A 26,502-nucleotide genomic window follows, 5' to 3' on the forward strand; every position below is an offset into this window, starting at 1 on the left:
TTGAAGACTTACATAACCTTTTATTCACAGTAGACACCTGGTACATACAAGTCTATCACAGTAGATTCTGTCATCACTCGGAGACAATGGAACATCCACACACACATTCTAATACAACATTTACTCATTTACAAAAACCATCCAATAATGTCCTGTATATAGCTACAAGTTGGCACAATCTTCAGAAAGTGGGAATGGTAGCATCACAATCATTAGTTCATGAAAGTGGGAACTGTTGTCCTAGAAATCATTGTTTCATTGAAGTGCAAATGGTTTTAGTCTAGAAATCATTAGTTCATATATTCAATGATTTTACTGACAGAGTTTGCTTTAATGGTTAATTGCAATATATCAGAGCTCTATATTACCGACATAGTTTCAATAATACTATGAAATAAGCCTCCTTTTCGATTAGAAATGAGTAAACACCCCTCCTGACCTGGGTAACAGATCGTATATATATGTAGGATGCTGATTAGCTCATGACCACTATGACACCAACTCGGACATTAAGATAGGCATATAACAGTACTGACCCCTACACTAGACGACTAGATATTTATCAAAATGTCTAAATTTTGAGTCAGGGCAAATGGAAACTTCGGCATTTCCAGATACCCCTCTGTCAGGTTGTCAAAATGTAGAGTGTTGGCTGGATTAGAGTGTTAACTAGGTAAAACTATTGTAGGAAAAAATGCAGGATTCCTATACAGCATCCTCTATACTCCAGGGGTTACTATAACGGACATTAAATCCACCCCTGGACTATGTCATAGTAAAACTGGCTTGCAAAGACTTCCTTTGGAGACTACAGTTAGAGCGATACCAAACTTCAAAGCCACAGCCAACCACAGTGTACTGTTATACAATTCTTTTGATGTACATCAAAGGACAAAATTACCTGTTCTGCTGCCTCCAGTTTTACTATGAGATAGTCCAGGGGTGGATATAACAACAGTGATAGTAACCCCTGGAGTATCGATGATACCTATACAGATACAGCTACCAGAGTACCCAGATCAAAATAGTCATGATTGTAAAACACAATATCCTTTTAGTCTTCTGGCATCCAGCTAGTTGGCCTTAGATTTAGCAATACCATAAGATCCATTATCTAAAAGTATTTAATTTGAGTCTAACACAAGGTCATCAAGAATCACCACCAAACCACTCTGTTATCATAAGCACCACTGGTATTTAGCCCTTAAAAAATTCATAAATAGTAACTTTCCACTCTAACTATTCTGGCCCCAGTTCAATACCGAGTTATCACCAGTCTAGCACTTGTGATATAGGATTTCATCCCATACAAAGTAAGCTATTCAATCCCCCTTCATTATATATTTTAAATGCCGTTTTGAATTTTATGATATTTCAAACAAACAATTTTTTTCTCAGTCTCTATTTGTCTTATCATGTATAAAGTTTGTCTGAATCTGATGTGAATTTCGTTTCGCGTGGTGTGTTCCAGTTTTCCAGACCCTTTGGTAATGTAACATCTTCCTCCATTGAACCGGTACCTTCTACAAATTCCTCATATGTTGATTTCTCGGCAAATGGCCTCTTTCCTAGAACTGCTTCTAGGTCGGTCTTGTCTATTTTCTCCTTTTCTAGCAACACTTTGGCCACCTGTAAGCAGTAATTATAATAAAACTTTCAATTTCAATTTTTACAGATAGGGGAAATTAAGTATATATTGATTAAAAATTGTGAACTTACTATTAGCAAAATGCTAAGGACATATTTGACAAAACTTCAATTTCAAGATCATATGGCACCAAAGCATGGATAATTTAAGTATGATTTTGTCGATGAGTCCTACCTCCCATTGATTATGACATCATATTTTGACGTGATTTTTTGTGATTACACACTGGGAGGTGGGACTAATCAACGGTAAATCATACTTCACTCATGTCATTTTGGTATCTGAAAACCCCCATATTAAATTGCTCCATCCAAATTGCTTAAAGTAAGAGTATTTACAAATTAAGTACATGTACATATAAAATATATAAATTGATTTTAAATGAGCATTCATGTTTTATTGCATTTATTGAGTAATAAAGGTGAAATTTTGAAAAACCAAATCGTTCAAAAGCAGTTATTTTCCTCCGTCATCTTGAATTTCTCATTATAACCTGTTTTAGCAGTGAGAGATTCCATTGTCAACCTAAAAGTTAAACTTTTTAATTACCAGTAATCTCACCAATATTGATATGCAGTTGATGAATCCTTAATGATATCATTGTGAATAAGCTTCTTCTATGACTATAATATCCCATCTTTTTCTTTTGAATGTGGGATTAGGATGATCCCTGAAGGTATGACAATGAAATCATCTGGGGAATACTTTAAAGTACTACCTCTGGCAAGCCTTAAGTTAGATACCTCAGTATTTATTTTATAACACTCCATGGGTAGTGATTTTGTTGCCACATCCCTATCCTATTTGAAAGTCATATCATCAAGCAATCCAGTAAACCATGGTTAAATAAAATGGACCTCTGGGGACCAACAAAATAACTTCAGTATAAGTAATCTTTGTTATACACTTGTTACAGACATCTTCGAGGAACCTTAATGGGAATGAAAACTAGAACTGTTGCCTGAGTGGCTGACTAATATCCCCGGCTGCACTTTTTAAAAAACTCCATTTACAAGGGACATTGCAAAACCCTATATAGTTTACTCATCTCCCCTTTACAGTATGTCAGGGTTCTGTGTACGAAATTTTAACAAAATCTGTCAAGTAGTTTAGGAGGAGTTGTGTCTACAGACAGATAATGAACAGACAGACAACCCGATTCCAGTATACCCCCCTTAATTTCGCTGCGAGGGGTATAATTATTACATTCTCACCATGAATGTGTTGTAAGTGTGTTCATACTGTATACAGAAAAATATAATTAAATAAGAGTGAAATCCTTTATTATCTCCCTGTGAAATGTCTACCACAAATGCAACAAACCTTCTCTATAAGATCCTTTTTCTCTGTTAATAAGTCGATAGTCCGTTCGTAGCATCTGGCCACAAGGTTCCTGACTTCTTCATCAATAAGCTCGGCAGTCTCTTCACCATAGCTTTTGTGGAATGCTCCCTCTTGCTGAGGATAGCCAAGCTGTCCTATCTTATCGCTCATACCCATCAAGGTAATCTACAAATAGGTAATAATACAGAGATATTCCTCATACCCAACAAAGTAATCTACAAATAGGTAATCATACAGAATTATCCCTCATAGCCAACAAAGTTATCTACAAATAGATAATCATACCAAGTTATCCCTCATACCCAACAAGGTTATCTACAAATAGGTAATCATACAGAATTATCCCTCATTTCCAACAAGGTAATCTACAAATAGGTAATCATACAGAGTTATCCCTCATACCAAACAAGGTAATCTACAAATAGGTAAGCATACAGAGTTATCCCTCATTCCCAACAAAGTAATCTACAAATAGGTAATCATACAGAATTATCCCTCATACCCAACAAAGTAATCTACAAATAGGTAATCATACAGAGTTATCCCTCATATCCAACAAAGTAATCTACAAATAGGTAATCATACAGAATTATCCCTCATACCCAACAAAGTAATCTACAAATAGGTAATCATACAGAGTTATCCCTCATATCCAACAAAGTAATCTACAAATAGGTAATCATACAGAGTTATCACTCATTCCCAACAAGGTAATCTACAAATAGGTAATCATACAGAGTTGTCCCTCATACCAAACAAAGTAAACTACAAATAGGTAATCATACAGAATTATCCCTCATACCCAACAAAGTAATCTACAAATAGGTAATCATACAGAATTATCACTCATTCCCAACAAAGTAATCTACAAATAGGTAATCATACAGAGTTATCCCTCATATCCAACAAAGTAATCTACAAATAGGTAATCATACAGAGTTATCACTCATTCCCAACAAGGTAATCTACAAATAGGTAATCATACAGAGTTGTCCCTCATACCAAATTAAGTAAACTACAAATAGGTAATCATACAGAATTATCCCTCATACCCAACAAGGTAATCTACAAATAGGTAATCATACAGAGTAACTAGAAATTTATCTAGTGAATAAAATGATGGATTTTTGCCTACGTATTCACACATATGTAGGGATCAAAGGAGAGTGCAAAATTCCATCTCCAACCATATATGAATACATTGACTACTTGAATATTTTTTTTTCTTGAAAACAACCTAGTACGCAAATAAGAAGAAATTCTCTGTATATGACATAATCTTACTTGAGCATAGGCCATTTTGGTTACTTTCTGTAAATCATCCTGGGCACCAGACGTCACCTTGCCAAAGAAGATTTTCTCTGAAACTCTTCCACCAAGCAATGTACACATCTTGTCTATTATCTGAAACAGAAATTCACAATGTTTATATGTCAATCAGTAATTATCAATCTTTATTGCTTTAATAATATTTTCTCAACCTTAATAATTTGCTAACAATTAAGCTCCTTGGGGAACCTACAATGAAAGGATGAAAATCAAAAATCTCAATTATTATACAAAATGTTATTTCCCCTTCTATTTAGATTAACATATCAATGACAAACAGACCTTGCTGAAAAAAACAGTTAACAATGAATCAGAATATCCTTCAAGTGCACCTGAATGCAAAAAGACAAAAGATAACTGACAAAGGGTATTTGTGATATTTCAGTGGAAAACATAAGAGAATAATAATTATTAGCAATAACTTCAAAGCTCAAAACACATAAAACATGAAAGATAACATCTAATCCCTCAAAATTTACCTGTTCCTGAGTCATGAGATAATTTTCTTTGGGCAAGTATTGAGCATATCCCAGACCTTTACCACGAGGAATGATGGACACCTTGAGAAGAAAAGATGACATACAAAATGTAGGATATCAACAAATGAAATGCAGGGACAGTATTATAATCCTGACGAAAATCATACTTCATCTGAAAAATGATCATCAGTTCAGTTATTACAAGTAATTTAAAAACTATCAGTATAAGTAATATTTGGTACCAGACATGGCACAATGATCTCTGTGTTTGCAGATAAGGCTGATTGTAGTAACTGATGACTAGTTATCAATATACAGGGGAATCCTCTTTCCAAAGAACACAACAAAACTTTATACTCTACACATCTTCTTGAGACCTTAATTAGTCTCAGATCTTCCCCTGAGGTTATATGATTTAACCCTGAACACTTTGCGGGTTGCCGCTCCAGGAACACCTCAGTCTGGTGTGTGTATCAGTTCATACCTTTAACAGAGGGTCACCATGCTCTAAGAACCAGCCAGCAATAGCATGGCCAGCCTCATGATAAGCTACAATCTTCTTCTCGTGTGGTTGTAACACCTGTGTTTTTTTCTCCAATCCTGCAGCACAAAACAAGTACCGTCATATTTTTTTCCAAAACGATGTCTTTCATGTAGTGTGAAGCTGTGTAATTAATTGTTATGCTGTGATCAACTAGAGTCTTAATATCATATCAAGGGTTTTAGGTTATAAAGAAGTCATTTGAAGTTTTCAATTTTAGCTCTATATGAACCCTATAGATTTGAATGAAGGTCATGACCATGCAGTTGAACAAATTAACCAGCATTTCATCTCAGAATATGACATTTCGAAATTACTTTGGCACTCTTGGTTTATGAGAAGTATATGTAGTTTAAAAAGAAAAATTGACACCTGACAAGATAGAAGAGCAGTTTAAATGAAGACTGTTGCATAATAGCAAATTTTAAAACTCATTTTGCTTTCAACAGATGAGTTGAATATGAAGAACGGGTTTTATCATACCTCCAATTACACGTTCAATGGCTTGCTCAAAATGGGACGCATGGACAGCATCGTTGAGATCACGAGCGGCAATGAGGGCAGATTCATTACATACATTGGCGATATCAGCACCTACAAAATATACAAACATATGAAAATAATCCAATAGTCATACTTATAACTTTAGAGAATGTTCAAAATTGTGTATAACTTATTCAACCTAATCAAAGATAAGTACATGTAATAGTAATTTACGCATGTAACAATTTCCTTTAAGTTTACAGACTGTAAGAAGAACTAAATTGTTTTTGATATCAAAAGATGAATAACAGTTCATAAACAATTTTTAACATAAACATCCATGCATAACTCAATTTTAGTGATCCTTATCAAGACAGCTAAATATACAAGAAGACTATTAAGATAATCCCAACACATTCAATATTTTTATAATCCTGAATTTCCTATCTTTGTGTGTAGGTATCTATTGTTTATAGGTACAAATTATGTTGCTTTCATTAATGTGTGACACAAAGAAACAAATAACAAATCAAGAAATAATGACTCAGAAACATGAAAACTCTTTGAAATTTGAGGATATTGCTACTGCTAGTGAGAGAATAACATATTAAGCCTCACATAGAAATACTTACCAGAAAACCCAGGAGTAAGTGCTGCCAATTTTTTAGCGATTTTGTCTTTGTCAAGGTCTGTCTTTATACTTCCAAGGTGGACCTTAAAAATGTTTGCTCTGAAAATAAATTAAAAACTTATAATTTAAGAAAGAAGCAGTTACATGAATATATAAATGTAGTCAATCAACACTATAATCAGTAATCTGTCCACGCTTTGTAAAACTCGACTAAAAGGTTAAGGGGGTTTTCAATATAAGCTTGAACATGTTTCTTTTGTCGATGAGATCTGTAGAGCTTGGACTTACCTTCCTTTTATGTCTGGTAGAGGTATGTAGATTTGTCGGTCAAATCTTCCGGCTCGTAACAACGCAGGATCTAGGACATCAATTCTATTCGTGGCAGCCAACACCACCACTCCAGAATGTGAACTGAAACCTGAAATTAGACATTACATCCAGATTGTTTTTAAAATTAATGATACCTCATAATAATGAATGCCTTTTTTCTGTAACTGGTGATATAATCATCAAGATGCTGGATTTTATAATTAACAACGTTTTACCATTCAGTGAGCAACTTCTTAAAACATCCAAGAACTAATTCAGGTGTCTTCAACCAAGTCTACAACTTTGCAATAGACTATTTTTGTTTAATCATGTATGAGTTTTGATCAAAGTTTCATTATATCATCATTTTCTTGTTGGTTTGTTGCCTAAAAATTTAAACAAAAGTTTTTATGCATCATAAATATAAATGCATGAACAACTTTTATTATGTTTATTTAATCAATTATTAACAGAAATCTTTGATGACTCTTACCATCAAGTTCTACAAGGAACTGGTTCAGTGTATTTTCCTGCTCTGTATTTCCCATAACCCTAGATCCGCCACGTTTTTTACCAACTGCATCTATTTCATCAATGAACAGTATACATGGGGCGTTTTGTCTTGCTTCCTTGAACATATCTCGAACCTGTGAAATTAAGTCTTCTTCATCAGAAAAGAAATAGGAAAATTATTGACGATAATAGATGGAGCTACTCTAAAATTTATGCAGGTCAAAACCATGCACAGTACAGCTACAGCAAGAATTTGTCACTTTTTGAACAGTTGAATATATAGTTGGAATTTCTCCATTCAGTCTAACTTGATCAAGAGTGCTTTACAGTATTTCTGTACAGCAATAATAAAAGTGAGGGAACAAAATTATCAAAATACTGTAAAAAAAACATTTTTTCGTGTGATCAATTTTTGTGTTTTTCACAGGCAATAGGAAATCATGTAAATAAATCGCTGCAAAATTGATTCAAATACTCAAGTAAAATAGAATCATAAGAGTCTAGATCACAAAATTAAATTGTCATGTATAAGTCAATTGGCAGAAAAATACCAAATAAAGTTACAGCGAAAATAAGTTGGTGTACAATATAGTAGAACTGAAATGTTTTATAAGAACAGAATTAATGCATTACCCGAGCAGGACCAACTCCAACGAACATCTCCAGAAACTCAGATCCAGACACTGAGATAAAGGGGACACTTGCTTCCCCGGCAGTAGCCTTAGCCAGAAGAGTTTTACCGGTCCCTGGAGGACCTGTCAGCATGGCTCCCTTGGGGATTTTAGCACCAAGTTTGAGGTACTGTTCCTTATTCTTTAGAAAGTTTACAAATTCCATGATTTCTAGTTTGGCTTCTTCACAACCTGCTACATCTCTGTGTACAGAAATAAATCAAAGATTGTGTCCATTAAGCTAGAGTTGGGCAGACAGAGAGAATCTATTGTCATAATTGAAGTTTATCATTTTGAATAACTTTGATAATTTCTCACAAAATTTTCTTTTTTAAATTTGATTTAGACATTAAATTGAAACACGTTGCTTCATTTTTAACCATTTTTTGGCCTTGCCTCACAGGTCCCTGAAGGCGGGGACCATATAATTCACAAGTCTGACTAATCTTTAGCATGCTTATATGAAATATCTCTATAAAATTGGTAATTGTGCAGTTTGGAGAAGAAATCGTAAATGTAAATAGTTAATTGAGATGCGACATACAGAGGACAACACATAATGATGGATAATAGAGGAATATGAAAAGGTCAGTTAAGACTTTTGTCTCTCATAAATCTAAAAATATAGCACAAACCTAAACTTGACAGCAATATTTGAATTTGGCTGGAAGATCCTTGCCGTTGATTTGCCAACTCCGAAAAATCCTCCTGGCATGCCACCTTTTCCACCAGGCATTTTGCTGCGTAAACCTGCAGGGCCTCGTCCTGACATTCCCTTTAGCATGAAATTATATTATATAAAGAAATTAATTGCTATTTATCTTCTTTAAAATCAAAACACATCTTATGTCCAGCAAATCCAAGGACACTATTAGTATTAATTTTTAATTAGATTTTAGATTTTGCACAATGTTATCATAATATGTTAATACTATATACCAGGTTACTTGTCAAAACCAGCCCTTGTCTAATATGAATCTGTTTACTTGGGCGTAATTGCATAAAATGTTCCTTCTTAATTTATAGTAATTAAAACCTTATAACCCTAAAACCTGGATGAACTGATCAAATATGCTGGTCACGGTGACACCCGGTTTAGACACATAACACTATATATAGTAGTACTGAAGTAGCACACACTGAGTAGTCCTTCAGATCTGCTATAGCTACAAAGTCGCAATTTGATTTTACATTTATATGAGAATATTCAGTCTTTGTATATTTGACATAGTTACATCCCTTGAGAGTAGGTATCTATTGTGATGTCATTATTTTGTGAGTGAAATTCATATTGTTTTCTCTGAAAATTATGACATTACACTTGCAAACACATAGTGTTACAATCAATACCAACTCACAAGGGCAGGTAACTGCAATATACAAATACAGAATAGTACATGAAGCGAACATATGTGTTAATTGAACACTAGAGCATACACCATCGTATCAAGTTTACCTACCATAATATTTGTGAGGATGAAGCCTATCAGTGCTCCGAATATAACCACATCAAATAGAACAGACAGAGGGCTAAAAATGGAAATCAACAAGTATATCAAGAACAAAAGTATTTTATATTTAAGACAAACTCTTCTCAGTAAGTACAGTGTTACAAGTATTTTTTCTTAATGTTTAAAAGAAGAAGCGAGAGTCTAAATAGTCGTGACATCAAATGTGCTGGCAATGACTTAACAGCCAAATACAAAAGGCTGGAAATTTGCAGACTGCAAACTTCACTTTGGGGTCTGCTTACTAGATGTTGTATTTCTAAGTGAAATCGAATTATCAGGGTCAAATCATATTCAAACTTTCTTGACATTGCTACAAAGTACTGATTCATACTTGATTTCCGAGTCCTGTGTGTAAGTCACATCCAAATAGTCCTTCTTGTCTATCCCCATTTCCTCTTGTGCAGCTTTCAATGCCTCTTCAAATATCTCTACACTACCAATTTTAAATATCACCTTTTCCTTAACCTGGTAATCGGAAAAACAAATGTAATATTCCATTAAGAAAAAACATTTAACCTCTAATTATTTTCAATTATGGCTTAGCTTGATTGCAAAGACCACCTCTGTATAAACACCATCTGCTTCATAAGCCCTCTTTCTTTGGTCCAAAATTACCAATTTCAACACAACTTGACCAGTATATTTAACGATCACTTGATTGTAAAGGTATTGTTTCGTTTTCCCTTGCAAATTGAGTGATCTTTATAGACAGGTTTGACTTCTCTCTTACTCAAGATAGGAATATCTGCAATTTTACTGGTGTGAGATTTCTATCTCACCCTAGGTAAAGACAAGCTATGCAAGATCTTTGCATGCAAAATACAAAGTGGTGTACAGGATAAGAGAAAAGGAATCATTCAGACAGGAAATCTCAACCCTCATGTTAAGATTCTTAAGGTTGTTGGCTCGGCCGATTTTGAATGTGCGCGCGCATCGTAAACCAACACGAGTGTTGTATAATTTTTTCGCAAAATAAATCCAAAAACACACGTTATAATTTATCTGATTTGATAAGTAAACTATATTATTGATGAGTTAGTTAAATTACATGTAGGAAACATGAATTTAAGAAAATATATTTCGTTTTGCGACAACGGTACGTACTTCCGGTTATGGCGGTCACTATCGATGCCACGACCAGACGAGTGTGTGCAATGTTATTATTATGCTGTGTAGAGGCATTTGATAATGATTTAGGTCATTTAAACAAGAAGATTGATTGCTGAAACACACAGGAAGACGAGAGAATGATTTATTGCATAGAAAACGGGGATCTGAAGTGTTATAGATGGTCAACTCGCTACCTATGGCCGAGCAACAATCATAACAAACGCCACAACAAATCAACTGATATTCATTAGGAAGACCACAAAACGGTCACGGTAAGATATCTTGATTATCTTTAAGCTTTCATAACCTTAATCTTACAAACAATCCATGTCTGAACCTAATTATTCTCAATCATTCTCTGTAATATTTCAAGAAATTCAGTAGATTAACAGTCTGTACATAACTTGCAGTCAGACAGTGTGGAATTCAGATATTTCTCTGTGTGTACTAGACTCTTATGTGTAGATTGTGTACTGCCTAGGGGGAAACAAGATATTTGACAAAACTATGCAAATTACATAAACTGATAAAGATACATGGCATATTACCTATATTATATCCAGGTTAGATGTTGTTACATATATGTATTGTACATATTTGTTATGTGTACATTAACATGAAGTGTGTTCATGAGTGACACTGTGGGGTCAGCTACTTAGTAAGCAAAGCCTCGACAACTTAAGAATCTTACTCCTCGGGTTGAGATTCTCCTGTCTCACCCTAGAGGTGGTGAAAGATTAATAGAATCTTTCCCTATCTAGAGGGTGTGACAACGAAATCACAACCCAAAGTGTAATTCATGAGCGTCCAACCCGAGGCTTGCTGATGGTTGGACATTCAGGAATTACCCCAAGGGTTGTGATTTTGTTGTCACATCCTCATAGGTAGGGAATGATTTTTTTCTCCCATTTACAAAAGAAATAGAAGAGATAATAATCTAAAAAGAAGCATTTTCACCTCTACTTGAACATGGGTCCATCGTCTGCATGTCAATATTAAAAACGCCACATAATTGTCTTCAGGTTCAAAAGGTTAGCCCATGCAATCTGTCATACCCTAGGGGATGACAGAGAAATCTCCCACAGCTAAAGCCGGTGAAAAATAAGAAAATAGAGGGAGAATCTATTAACCATTAAAGATCTAATGATATAGTTTGGTTATACATACACTAGCCCAGGGCTTCAGATGCAACTCCACACTGCTTGTGTTGTGTACCTCCAGCTTCTCCACCTGAAAATTTAAATAACATAGAATATTTCTCTTATTACATTTGTATATATATAAATATATAACTTAATTCTGAATGGAATGACATATGTATTACATCAGCCTGATAAATAAGACTTTGTAACAGTTCAAACAGAACCACTTTAATCCTCTCTATGAATTTTCGGTTTAGTTTTGTCATAATTCAGCTTACTGACTGGCAATATAAACCAACTTATATCACATTTTCATGCCCAATGACATTTTCACAGTCAAATTATAATTGAAGTTATTTTAATTCTGTATACGTAGTAATTCTTATTTCCCGCGATATATGCAAAATTAATGGCACACAAAAATAAGTTGGTTTACAGTACAGATACTTGTGCTTCAAATCAGTTACACTCACCATTCCAGTTTTGAGGTAATTGTTGACAAATTCTTTGAATGTTATTTCTTTGTCCATAGATTTATTGATAGACTCTAGTAAAACAATGGTAAAAAGCACACTGGCAATGACCGCTGCTATTGCTGATCCAAATTCTCTGTATGAAAAATCAGTCATATAATAATGCAATTGATAAAATATGCTTTAAAATTAAAAGCTTATAATTAGTAAAATGTATATACTATAACCTCATACATAAAATTTTATTAACATTTTTTGTTGATGTCTGTGTTTATCTTTTTATAACAAGGTAACAGGCCAACATAGACATTGTCCTATTGGTAATTGAGAAGAAGTTTATGAGTTTTAATACATTTGATCCCTATAACGTTCAGGGTGTGTGGCTTGGTTTATTTTTGTTTGATGTCCTTTTAATGGTCAGGATCATAGTAGGTAAAATGTCAATCATTTCTATAATTTAATATATGAATTTTGTTTAATGTGCTTAAAGTACTTTAATAATTCCCATCAGTCATTAAAACAACGAATATCAAATTTATCCTGCAAATTTAGAATGCTCTTAATCACATGGTTATTGACACAATGACAATAAGATTTGCTTTAGTTAAATGTTTACCATAAAATCACAAGACATAAATTTTGTTTAATATGCTTAAAGTAGTTGAATAATTTCAATCAGTCTCTCCTGTTAAGAGGCACCTTTTCAAAAAGCTATAAAACTTACACTGGTGGAGGGCCTCGCGATCCCTTTCCTGAATCACCAGATGGACCAGTATTTCCAGACTCTCCTGGCTTTTGAGACTGTTTCTTATATCTTTCAAAAGCCATTTGATAATCTTTCAATTTTTTCTGCATGTGTTCCATAAATTGTTTGTAATCTTTACTTTCCTCACTTTCTTCTTGCTCAACACTCTTCCCCACAGCTTCTGAATGGAAAATGGTAAATAATACTCATAACTTACGGTAAGTGTAATTTATTGATTGTAAGGAACAACAGAATTCCAGTCTTCATCAAATTGAGCCATTCAAGTTTGGGTGGTGACATAAAATGTAAGTAGAATGGAATGCATTTCTTAATACATATACCGTACTATAAATATATAAACATGAACATTTACACAAGGGTTAAATTTCCGCTAATTATGCAAAGGTTGCATGATTGCTTGAATGCAAAAATCCCCAACCTAACAAGTAATATTTTGTATACATGTATATATATATATATGAAATAACTAGTTATCGCGAAAAAAAACACCACCCCTTGTAAATATTTCTGTTCTTGAATTATATTTCGCATTTGCATATTACAGAGTTATCTGTCTTTGTGGAAAGGTACTATTGATTGTGACATCACTTGTTTGCGAGCGGAACACCATGCTTTTCAGAAAAAACGATGTGAGCTTCGAATTCACTAACAAAATATTAATATCATGATCATCACAATGGATATCTACCAGCAAAGGATGTAACTCTGTTATATGCAAAGACAGAATAGTACATACTATAATCAACTGATTCATATCATGTACAGTTTGGTCATTCTGGGTAATAGTACCAGTAAATTATTATTTGGTTACCGTACATAGTGTCTCATAATATAACCTGCCTCCAACTTTGAGCTGAATCAAATAATGATAATATATATATACAGTACCATTTTTTATTTTTCGTTCAGGTTTTTCAAAGTCCTTTGGAATCTTGGCCATTGCCCTTGGAACAGTTGAGCTGACATGCCGCATTAGTAAATCCAATTCTCTTGATTGAAAAACTTTGGTCAGCAGTGCTAATTCTCTTTTGACCTATATGAAAACAAGAACGAATACTATTGATTATAATGATAAAAAGCTTTTACCATCAAACATATACATGTATGCAATAATCATGTTGGTCATTTTAACAAAATTTTGGTACAAATAACCAAATCATCCTAGCTATATATAGCATGTTACAGGTCAACTGTAATGACATCTCTAGGCCTCTTATAAATAGTTATTGGCAATTTGACAAGACCCCTATGAGTTTGAATGAAATGAAGGTCATTTATTTGAACTAACTTATACAATGTCGTCTCGGCACGTGGAGACCTCGGCACTTGGTCACCTCGGCACTTTGATATTCGGCACTAGGTAATCTCGGCACTTTTATTTTCGGCATTTGGAATGTTCGGCACTTTTTGAAGAGAATTCGACACTTAAGTCTTTTGTTTAATAAAGTCTATCGCTGTATGAGAAATATTGACTTTCCTTCCTATAATTTTCTACGAATTTATGAGACTTTGTTTGTGTCAGATGCACAGCAGTGACGATCGTTTAAAGTTGTTAAAAAGTTGTTATATAGGGTGTGGCAAGCTTGTACATAAAAGTACAATACACCAGATTAAAACAAATATAGGTCACATTTCAATAATAAGAGACATTTTATTTAAATACATGAATTGGGTATAGATTTTGGAATGCACATGTATATGAAAATTTGGAAAAAAAATATCAATAATCTGTTTAAAACATATTATTTAATTAAATATATTCTATTGCATTATCAAATATGTACTTTAAAACATTATATGATGAAACAGACTGTGGATCAGGGATGGTTGGCCCTCCATGTTTAAAGTGATGATCAGGATTAAAAAAGATATATATACAGTATATAGTGTAAGAGTTCCAATAATTACTTTCAAGCAACTTTAATTATAAGATGTCAAAATGCATGAAATATAGTAAAATATTAGGAAATTTGATTTTACAATTAAAAGCAAATGTAAAGAATTGATTTCAACCGTGTTAAAGGCCCAATTTACGTCATTTTTCAGGTTTTATTTTTTATTTATTTTTTTTTTTTTTTGTAAATACAAACATTTAACAGAAAATTACCACGCTCTCTCTTTGTATAAAATGTTGACTAAAGCTTACCGAGACCAACTGTGAAGTTTTGAAAAAAAAAAAAAAAAAAAAAAACATGGTCTGGACAAGAAAACAGTGCAATGAATAAAGTACGTGTCAGATTTTTTACGTACTGAATCTGGCTGTTTTCGTTGTCGGCAATTTTGTGCCGATAGTTTTGTCTTGGATTGAACTTTACCTACAAATTTCTAATTTATCGTTTGCTTACATGCTTAGTACTAGAGTATAATTTTCCAGTGCCATATGCCGCATTTAATCGGTGTTCCAACAAGTGTTACTTTTAGTAATTTGGTCAATTCAACATCGTAATATATTACCGGTAATTCACATGTACAGTTACCTAATAGTCTATTTATATTTGAAAATACTGGATACAACATATTGAAGATATAGACGGTTGTACAACCTTATTTAAATATGATTTTCTTTCCCTGTAACAAATTTCATCATAAACTAAAAATTGGAAATTTGTAACCCAAATGCAAATTCCATTTAGGTTATTCAACAACGATTTGTTCCGGCAGAACTGATCAGGACATGAACGTGCATCGGACAGTGACATATCTGAGCTTTAATTTCCAATTTCGCACGCAAGGTTTTACAGCAATTTAATTAAAGTTCGATGTTCATTATTTACTCCGTTCATACGGAGTATACATCAAATTAAGTAGATGGTATTCATTTCTGATTGCAAAATATAACTAAATATTTCTTTATAGCAACATATTGCATATCATATGCTTCCGTTTGGTAACAAATAAATCTGAGCGTATTCGTCTGGAGCACAGATTGGAACACCGAGGCTAGTAGCCAATGATATGGCAGGGGCGGGGCCTCTGTCGTCGCGTGCTTGTCAATTATACCCGGTCACGGCGACCGTCTCGCAAAAGCCATACTTCGTTAAAAGATTTATTACATAAAATTGTATGTGTCTGTGTCAAATACACTGCGCTTTAATCTTGTTGTTGGTATAAACGTGATAAACTTAAAGCGATACGATGATCAATATGCTGCAAAAATTCCAGTTAGGAATATTAGAGAAATTAAGAAATTGAAGCATTTTGTATTCTCTTACGGGATCGCGATTTAGACAATATTTTTTAAGTTACTACACGTTTCAAAAGTCTGTCGACAGCATAATACATTCCATGCATCTTTTACCATTAAACACTGGCAGCTAGTTTAAAAAGATTTAATTTGCCGCAATTATTGTATGATATGAGAGATAACTGACGATCTTTATATAAACATGAAATAATTATCGTATGAGAAAGCGAATTGATAACATGCATTTTGGTTGCTAAATGTATATTTTTATAGACCTATATAAATATCGTAAATTGACACACTCGGGAGTTTTCTAAACAGAAGTACATTCTGAACGTAGTGAATTATGAACAGAGAAAACTTAACTACATTATTATTGTACCAGTCCACGGTACGTATGTGTTTATGAAACAACGTCGCCTAGAATTTTAGAGAAAATAAGAATTATTCAATATTCTTGTACATGTATTTACATATATTTGTGTAACTCAAAATAAACAAGTGCCACAAATTGTAATCAATCTTAATTTTTACCATTTATGTTCGTATTCTGTCAACATGTATACAGAAGCGGATATGAGCCGTTTTTTTAGTCATTAATTTTCTGTTACGTCTGTTTTTAATTCAAATAAAAATGGAGGAATAGTAAATTTCAGTGTAATACTAACATCTTGTGTTTGTGTGTGACTTCAGCAGATATTTCATACGTAAAGCATCTAATATAATACAAAAATCAATGAAATAAGTTACATTTTCTCCGTAATGTCAACATATATATGAGATTTTTTTTTGTGTCCACGTTCGCCATGCAACATAAACCAAATATTACAAATATTTTAAAAATCAATATGAAATGTGTATATTTGCTTAACATATCGTTTGTTTTGATCCTAAATTGTACAAAATAAAAAGTTCCGTTGTTCCTTTGAAGATGCATTTGTGTTTATGTTACTTTTGTCCCTATTTATTGTCTCTAAAGCATTTTTTCTTTTGACTGAAAATACAGATTATCAAGAGATGTAACGGAAGACATAAAAAATCTGAAAACATTGATCAACCGTTTCCTTTGCATATATTTTCGAAATAGAAATTCTGAAAATAATCTGTGAACATGTTTACTTCGGTGGCATACTGAACTAAGAGATCCAATGAAAATTTGGTGTCTAGTTACGTCTGTATTAATTTTGTTGATAAATCCTAGTTAATTTACCGAGTTTTAGTGAATGCCCATGTGTGAAGAAAAGAAAATATGGTTATTGAAAATATAAGCATATGTAAATTTGTTGTTTGTTGTGATTTGGAAAAGTAAATTACTCTAAAAGTTTTGAACGTGTCCGGTTACATCATGTTCTAGCGAAACTAAAAATACATTTTTAATGAAAATGGAAAACTAAACTATCTTTTCCTTCTCCCGATGGCATGAAGATATATACTAATGATGTATATTGTTGACAAAATGTCAAACTCAGTTATCGTTATTATCATTGTACCGACAAGTGCCGAGATATCTGAAAAAGTGCCGAGGTGACCTCGGAAAAGTGCCGAAGTGACTCCAACCCCAAGTGCCGAGGTCTCCAAGTGCCGAGATGTCCTGATACCGCCCTTCATATCCTAGCATACTAGTCCCCATATATCAGGTCTCTAGTGGAGGCCTATACTATCAGTATACTTTAATATCGAAAAGAATTTTGCCTATTTCACCACTTGTGACCCAAGCTTGAATCAAGATCATGATCAAAGTTATTCGTTTAAACAAACTTGGTAGCCTGTCCTTCATTCCAGCAGACTAAATACCAAATTGTGAATATTAGTGCCCAAGCCGCTGTTTGGTTAAGAAGTTGTATGTTCAAATGAAAAGTTTACAAACAATCTAAGACAGACTATATATATATATATAGTACTGGACAGCAGATGACAGCGAATAAAGCATGATGATCATAAGTCATCAAACCTGTAAATATATATTTTTAGTAAATACATTATTTCATATTAATAAATAATACTATTTACATGATCAGAATATGAAGTCAAGATTTATGTTCACTATTAGCACTATATGTGTGTAAATTATGACAAGACTCCTTTGACTTGCTTCTTACATGTGTTTATGGGAAAATCAATACAATATTATAATTATGATGAAGGGGTGATCTATCTATATGATCCAGATTCATGTAAACAGCTGATCGTAAAAACAGTAACACTCTCAAGTTGCTTTGTCACATAGAAATATGACATACTTCTGTGTTTGCATGTCGTTTCGAGAGCAACCTTTTCAGATTAAACTGGCCTTTTAAACCTAAAGCGGTAAACCGATGAGCCATTGTTTGGTGCCTTAATCCACAAGGTTATTTTCTTCTTGCATCAGTCTCACTCCTTGCATAACATTGCTATTTTGCAACCTTAAATGTTTAACCGGAAGTGCACAAGCGTAATTTTCGTACTCCCAAGAATCCATCGCGATTATTTCGACACTTTATTAATGTATTATGTCAATATTTATAAGACAGACAAATAACTATTTTTCATATACAATTTTAAAAATATAAAGCCATCTTTATGGCCAAAATTACGCACGCTCATCAATAGTGTCATTTTCGTATTCACTAAAATTCACTTCCGGTCAAAAACGAAAACACGTGTGTTTGTTTTGCTCTGCCGTACAACTTTCATAATGTCGAAATTTAAGCATAAGAAAGGAAGAGATAAGTCACATGATGGTAAAAAAGCAGACAGATTACCAGACGAAGTAATCAACTACTATAAAAGGGTATCTGAAACTCTAGATGAAGAATTTTTCTCAAGTGAAGATAGAGGTATATGTTCTGCTGAATGAGAGTCGAGACTGTGAGATACATAATTTGAAAACTTGTCTTGTGCATGTTGTCATTATTTACATGATTTGTGTCAAGTTTAAGAAATGTTTGAAACTCACCTTATTGAGATAACTATAGTAAATAATTGTATCCGTGAAGTAGTGGCATAAACCGATAAACTGTCTGTCTAAATACTAGTCTACCAAACTGTATAACCAGATATCAGACATATAAAGCATAAAACCGGTCACACTTAATAACGACAACAAACGACAAGAAACGACAACAAACGACAACACGTTAAATACAAGGAAAAGTTAGTGACAACACAGGATATGTTATTCAGTACATTAAAATGAATATTTCTACCAAGTTTTATGAAGATTGGAGCAAAAATGAAGGAATTAGAGTGATTTGAATATTCTGAAATCGGCCGCTGGTCAACGATAGATCGAGTGACAAGAGGTTTGCCGTGACGGTATACCGACAACACATTGTAACATCGAAAATGTTTTGAAAACCTAAAGACAACAGATGATATGTTTTTTGTCATACTATAATGCATCTATGTACAAAATTTCATTAAGATTGGAATAAAAATGAAGACTTTATACCTGTTTTAATGTTACGAGATCGGCGACTGGTCAGGTTTATATCGTGAGTGTGTATGTTCAGTATTACCGACAACACATCATAGCATTAAAAATATTACAAAAACCTAACGACAACATAAGATATGTTGTTTGTCATACCATAATGCATATCTGTACAAAATTTCATTAAGATTGGAGTAAAAATGACGATTTCAAATATGAAGAGACGCAGAGTGTATACATGTGTGTAAGCCAAGCTTATGTACAGATCTAAATCCGACCGACAACACAAAATATTTTACGAAATTACGCAGTAATGTTACCGCAAATAATAATATATGTAACCTATATCTAAAGAAAGTAATTCATGCCAAGTGTAATGTATATTGATGAAGATTTGAATGAGTAATGATCATTGAAATTCTCAGTAGACCGACGGCTTGCATACAGTATACATAGAAGAAGCACACACCGCACACACGTGTGTATATTATCAGTGTGATTTCAGTTCGCGATTGTATTTATTGTTATGTAAACATATGGTGTTTATATATACTTCCCATATGTTATCTTAAGAAATACACTATTATATGTTTATTTTTTTATTGTACATTTTTGTATAAAATATTTGCGTATATTTTCGAGAGCATGAATGAACGACAAAGAAAAAGCGCCGATAATGTCGTCTATCTTTGGCGAGGATGGACTGATCAATTCGGATACTATCAAAGAATTTGATTCAGTATCAAGCAAAAACGACGATATGTATGGTGAACGTATGGGTACATATTGGTTTGAAAAAACTTTACCAACTATCCGGCGCAGGGTGGTTGAGGCCCGAGTACGATGCCCCCATATACCCAAAGGCTGGAAAAACAACAATTGCGAATCAATGAATGACATCATAAAGCTTGTTGGTGACAGGAAAAATTAGAAAGTTCCAGATTTGATAAAACGATTAGAGCACATACAAAACACGCAGTACAACCACGTGCGCAGATCGCTTCAAGGAATAGGAGAGTACGAAATAACTCCGCATGCGCAACATTTAAAAATAAGTTCAGTATTTTGGAGAGAACTGCCCGTTGTAGAAAAGATAACGGAAAGTGCACAAGTTTTTGAAACTTGTGAAGCAGTAAAAGGAACTTATATCTTCCACTAATGGAACGCGAAAACGTGTGCGTGGAAATCGAACAGAATCGCACGGACCGGTCCGTCTAAACAGAAAAAATGTCTTAGCGAAATCTTGTGTGCCCACAGGACGGGATTCAAGATATTTAAGGATTGTGTTTCTCTTAAACAGTTAGACTTTAAACGATACGTTTGCGAAATAATCAGTTGGACATTTTACGATATGTTTCCGAAATCTTGTGTGCCCGCAGGACGGGATTCAAGATGTTGTAACAGTTAAAATTCGTTTACCTTCTAATACTTTTCAAATGAATTACACGTATGTATGTGTCAGTAAAAATCAATCAATAAATGAAATATGTAAGTTCAGTAATAAAAAGTGTTAAATAAACGTAACATTTGTAAGCTTCCCGAAATTAAAACTTACGATACGCAAGCGAAATCTTGTGTGCCCGCAGGACGGGATTCAAGATATTAAAACTTAATCTTTCAAATAAAACGTATTAAATAAAGTAAAAGTTACCGCGTAAATAAAATAGTGAATTAATATAAAAAAAATATTTACGCAGCTAAAAATACACACAAAAAAAACTAAATAGATTAGCTACACCAACATATAAAGGACCCTGAGTAGAACCACGTCCGTTCGTAGGGTCTGGAAACATATTCGTGTATTGAGTTCTACACCGACTATAATGATGTTTACACAACAATGGTTTAGACAAACAGTATCGAGACTCTATGCACTCGTACACACGCGTGTACAGGTGTGTGTGAGTCGTCGATCTGTTGTCGGTAGTAAACCTGACCAGTCGCCGATCTCGTAACATTAAAACAGGTATAAAGTCTTCATTTTTATTCCAATCTTAATGAAATTTTGTACATAGATGCATTATAGTATGACAAAAAACATATCTTCTGTTGTCGTTAGGTTTTCAAAACATTTTCGATGTTACAATGTGTTGTCGGTATACCGTCACGGCAAACCTCTTGTCACTCGATCTATCGTTGACCAGCGGCCGATTTCAGAATATTCAAATCGCTCTAATTCCTTCATTTTTGCTCCAATCTTCATAAAACTTGTTAGAAATATTCATTTTAATGTACTGAATAACATATCCTGTGTTGTCACTAACTTTTCCTTGTATTTAACGTGTTGTCGTTTGTTGTCGTTTCTTGTCGTTTGTTGTCGTTTGTTGTCGTTATTAAGTGTGACCCCATAAAACATATTCTTATATTATTATTAGATTATATAGGTTTGTTTCGTTTTAAGTAAAAATTTCGATCATCCATGATTATCAAATGTATAAACTAATTTCTTTTTAAAAAAAAGAAGTTATAAAGAGCTTGGAGTCCAATGAACTAAGTGTCATATAAATGTTTTCAGCATTTAACACAACAGTAAAAAACAATCCTTAGACTTGCATAATTATATGTACTTTCTAGATGTGCTTCTATGTGAAATATGTTTAATATACAACGTAAATTTTGTAATCATTATAATATGTAAGCATTAATATTTATTTTTACTTTTTCAAAGCCAATGAATATTAAAGGCCCACTACCTTTCCGAAACGGCTTGTAATTTTTAAAATGGGAATGTAAAACTAGATCGATAATTTTGTAGAGTCTTAAAAATTATTAACTTACCGTTAATACTACTTCATAATCACCTTCTGAACGATTTGATTAAAATAAATAAAATGTTTATTTTCATAACGCGGGTCGTATTATGTTTCCTGCCGTCGTCCTAAATACCGCGCGGTAGTTGACTATCACTGCGCCAGACGGCAAAACAGCGAATTAACTCGCCACTGTTTTCATATATTACGCATGAAATCTTGCATATGTTTGGTGTCGTAACCTTATTTTAGGTCATCGGTATGCATTTTCTGATGTTAATAATGTTTTTAAGAAACCTTTATATTTTGCTCCGGAAAGGTAATGGGCCTTTAATGGCTGATGAAAATGAATATTTTGTTAATATTTTCCAACCTTTGATTTTGCAGATATTTTCCTGAGTAATGTATTTGGTCAGCTGAAAGAGGATGGTTTGAAAGTGTGTCACCTGGCTAGTACCAGCCGTATATTTGAGAGACTAATTGCACTCAGTGAAGCAAGCCATATCAGAACTCTTTTACAGATTTATAAAGCAGACTGGTCAGAAATGTTAACTGACCGTTTTGCCAGCCATGTGTTACAGAACACCCTTACTCAAGTGCCGAGGTGTCTGCAAACTAAAATGAAAGATGATGGGGAAACAGAAGAGAATCTGTCAGTTGAAGATTTGTTTTTGGACTTGTGCTGTTACATTAAGGATAACTTAGCAAGCTGTTTAGATGGATATAGTTCTCATATTGTGCGAGTGATTATACAGATTTTGGCAGGTGTTACTGTTGATGAACAAGTCATCAGAAGTCGGTTGTCTAGGAACCAAAGAAGAGGTTAAATTCATTATAACAAAATACATTTTATGTAAATTGAAAAGAATTTTCATTCTTCATTAAGTTGGTAATGACAATGGTATTTTACTAAATATTTGATTATTTTAATGGTATACATCTTGTGTAGTTTGAAGTCTCACTTGGAATTGTATAATGAAAAGAACACAAAATTTAAAATGTTAAAGATGCTCCACCGCCGACAAAGTATAAATGATATTCATCATTTGAACAATAGTTGGTGTTTAATTGTGTATGTATATGTCTAATTATCACAAAAAATAAAATAAATATCTTATTTTGCCTTTTGTGCATGCACAATCAGTACTTCATTCCATATAGGATATAGTGCCACAGATTTTTTTTGGGATGCAATTCATTATTTTTTATATTTTTAACTTAAAGTAAAATTAGAAGCTCAAAATTTTCAGTGAAGGTAATAGTGTAAAGTAAGTAACTTTTGTGACTGAAGAAAAATACTAAATCGTCTGCTCCTGTTTTTGATAGTGAAAAAATACCATTTGTCAGTGGTGGAGCATCTTTAAATGTAGTTTATGGTTACTTTGGTCTCTGATGGAAAGTTATTGAAATAAAACCCTTTAAGATATTTCTTTTTCAGATAATCAGCAAAATGTGTTTCAAAAGTTTGAAAAGTTTGATCCACCACACTTATTCCCAAAAATGCTGAAAAAATTAACAAAGCAAATATTTGAAATGGATGACTTTAAAGGTAAGCTAAAGTTGTTTCAGTTGTTTGGACAAGAAACCAAAGAAATCTTTAATGGAATTGGGGGAAAAATACATTGTGAAATTCATCAAAATAACTGTCATGTCTCAGCTAAATTATCAAACTAACCTCAGATCTATTATTCTTACTTCTACATACCAGTAATAGCACTTGCCCTCCATCTCTGCCTAGTTTTGAGCTTTTCTTTTACGTCACATTAAAAGTCAGAGTCATTTAAGGACATGCCATGTTACAAGGATAAGGAGGAAAGCTGGAGTACCCAGAGAAAAAATGCTGACCAACAGTAATTATAATCAGTTACTGCCCCCACATAGGATTTTAACTTGTTACCCAGAGGTAAAGGGTTAGTGATAATGTGTCCAAGGACACTTAAAACCACTCAACCACCACAGTTGAGATGGATTTCATTAACAAAAGAAACCAAAATTACCAAATTAGACAACATTGTAAAAGTGTTTACAAAAACACTTGACTTTAAACAAGGCTACATATTCAATTTTGGGTATTTTGCTAACATTTTGACTTTGAATCTTCTTCAGAATGTCTGTGTTCCCCCACCATTAATCCTGTGATACAGACTCTATTGCTGGTTTATCATCAGAAGGACAAAGAAAAGGGCCAGAAGTACTTGTATAAAGTGCTGAAGATTTCAGAGCTCTGTACACAAATGGAGGAGGATGCAAGGTATTCAAAGCAGTATTTGATTTTACAATGGACATTGTTAAAGATGCCCCACCGCCGACAGAGCATAAATGTTATTTATCATTTGAACAATAATTTGTGATTAATCGTGTATATATATGTCTAATTAACACAAAAAAAAATATAAAATAATTTATTTTGTCTTTGGTACATGCACAATCAGTACTTCATTCCATATAGGATATAGTGTCACGGAATTTTTTCGGGATTAATTATTTTTAATATTTTTAACTTGAAGTAAGATTAGAATCTTAAACTTTTCAATGGTGGTAATGGTGTAACATAAGTAACTTTTGTAACTGAAGAAAAATACCAAATTGTCTGCTCCTGTTTTTGTTAATGCAAATATACCATTTGTCAGCGATGGAGCATCTTTAACTTAAGTTATTAGCAATTTTAATTAAAACAAGAAATCAAAATTTAGCGAATTGATTATTTATTATTTATATTCCAGTCTACCCCAAATAGCAACAAATGAGATTGGTTCTTTCTTGGTGGAGCAGATTCTCAGTGTTGGGTCTGAAGAAGTTTACAGAGATATCTACAAGAAAGTGTTCAAAGGAAAACTGATTCACTACGCTCTCCATCCTGTCAGTAACTTCATCCTACAGAAACTACTGACTAACGTCAAGGAGAAGGAACTTGTAAGAATTTCTAGTAATACAGTTAAACCTGTATATAAAGGACACCAAAAGGACTCCAAAGGGACAGAACAATAATGTCCTTTATAGACAGGTATCCTTTATACAAAGGTTTATTATATTGTAAATTTCACCAAGTGAAGTTATTGGATATGTCCTTTATAGACAGGTGTCCTTTATACGAAGGTTACTTATATTGTAAATTGCATCAAGTAAAGTTATTGATTATTGAATATGTCCTTTCAAGACAGGTGTCCTTTTATACAAAGGTTGATTTTATTGTAAATTGCACCAAGTGAAGTTATTGGATATGTCCTTTGTAGACAGTTGTCCTTTATACAAAGGTTAATTATATTGTAAATTGCACCAAGTGAAGTTATTCTATATGTTCTTTATAGACAGGTGTCCTTTATACAAAGGTTGATTATATTGTAAATTGCACAAAGTTAAGTTATTGGATATGTTCTTTATAGACAGGTTTACTGTACTATGGTTTGATTAGTTAAACAGTAAGGGTCAGTTAAGGATCTGCTAGGTTTAGGAGGTGGTTGAAAGCCCAGATAAAAATCACTGACCTGCAGACAGTACCTGGTAACTGTTCCACATAGGATTCAAACTCATAGCCCAGAGGTGGAAGGCTTGTTATATTTTGGGATATCTTATTCGAACTGCTTGCCACCATGACCCCATATAGTTGTTTTATAAGTATAGTTAATCAATATCATTGATCCTAAAGTCCAAATTATGACAGAGGATACATTATGTATACAAAATGTCTTATTTCATTTGTATTTCTATTTCAACCACAAAGAAAAAAGTTTATACTCAAAAACATTTTTTGGTAGAGTTCCTATTAACGCTGTTATAGAATACTGAAACAGTCCTTGTTTTGTTACAGTTTGAGGAGATGTTTGAGGAGCTGAGTGTACTTATAGAGGATCTACTGGCTCTCAATCACCTGGGTGTTGTTACTAGGATGGCTGAAACCTGTCTTAGGTTAGGATGTAGACAGGAGAAACTAGTCAGGGTGAGTACCGGTTTGTCTTCTCCCACCTCGGTCAACGGACCAATGTTCAGGTCGAGGTGATAATTGCTTATTTTGACACTACTATATCATTCTTTTCTTTTGTGGGGGACAAAATAATTTCTCAGGGTAATTTATGAATGTCCAACCCTCAACAAGCCTCTGAAGAACATTCATGAATTACCCTTGGGTTGAATTCATTGCCACACCCTCAGGGTAGGGAAAGGAAACAAGAATGTAGACAGGAGAAACTGGTGAGGGGGAGTATTTCC

General features: G+C 33.5%; 2 protein-coding genes across 4 annotated transcripts in view; one reads left to right on the forward strand and one right to left on the reverse strand.

Moving 5' to 3' along the window:
* LOC138315460 (mitochondrial inner membrane m-AAA protease component AFG3L2-like) lies at positions 1-18,560 on the reverse strand. Of its 2 annotated transcripts, none has more exons than XM_069256502.1 (18): positions 18,375-18,560; positions 13,839-13,983; positions 12,909-13,107; positions 12,185-12,320; positions 11,737-11,799; positions 9,791-9,924; positions 9,409-9,478; positions 8,584-8,723; positions 7,911-8,151; positions 7,258-7,411; positions 6,744-6,873; positions 6,457-6,554; positions 5,825-5,935; positions 5,285-5,400; positions 4,801-4,881; positions 4,277-4,396; positions 2,972-3,157; positions 1-1,629 (listed from the first exon to the last, which is right to left on the reverse strand). In XM_069256502.1, the coding sequence occupies exons 1-18, from the start codon at positions 18,456-18,458 to the stop codon at positions 1,414-1,416; spliced, it is 2,424 nt and encodes an 807-aa protein (XP_069112603.1). In that variant the 5' UTR covers positions 18,459-18,560; the 3' UTR covers positions 1-1,413. The 2 variants fall into 2 exon arrangements, with proteins under 2 accessions (XP_069112603.1, XP_069112602.1); XM_069256501.1 differs by having other exon boundaries at positions 12,909-13,110.
* Positions 10,593-26,502, forward strand: part of LOC138315461 (nucleolar protein 9-like) — a 20,661-nt gene continuing 4,751 nt past the window's right edge. The window contains exons 1-6 of one of the 2 annotated variants that reach the window (XM_069256505.1): positions 10,593-10,841; positions 22,684-23,118; positions 23,735-23,845; positions 24,403-24,547; positions 25,020-25,209; positions 26,105-26,233. In XM_069256505.1, coding sequence (XP_069112606.1) covers positions 22,842-23,118; positions 23,735-23,845; positions 24,403-24,547; positions 25,020-25,209; positions 26,105-26,233 — 852 coding nt within the window. In that variant the 5' untranslated portion in view covers positions 10,593-10,841; positions 22,684-22,841. Of the gene's footprint in view, positions 10,842-18,759; positions 18,951-22,683; positions 23,119-23,734; positions 23,846-24,402; positions 24,548-25,019; positions 25,210-26,104; positions 26,234-26,502 lie in introns of those variants that run through there. The other variant, XM_069256504.1, reaches the window with a different exon arrangement.

Source organism: Argopecten irradians, chromosome 2, assembly GCF_041381155.1.
Source record: "Argopecten irradians isolate NY chromosome 2, Ai_NY, whole genome shotgun sequence".
NCBI lineage: Eukaryota > Metazoa > Mollusca > Bivalvia > Pectinida > Pectinidae > Argopecten > Argopecten irradians.

What these genes read in the sequence shown, in the direction of transcription:
- LOC138315460 (XM_069256501.1), bottom strand. Translation starts at nt 18,458, where the DNA reads ATGGCTCATCGGTTTACCGCTTTAGGTTTAAAAGGCCAGTTTAATCTG. An exon ending in TCATCCTCACAAATATTATG is followed by an intron (nt 8,724 to 9,408) that starts GTAGGTAAACTT and finishes TTCATGCTAAAG; the next exon opens with GGAATGTCAGGACGAGGCCC. An exon ending in CCAAAATGGCCTATGCTCAA is followed by an intron (nt 3,158 to 4,276) that starts GTAAGATTATGT and finishes ACCTATTTGTAG; the next exon opens with ATTACCTTGATGGGTATGAG.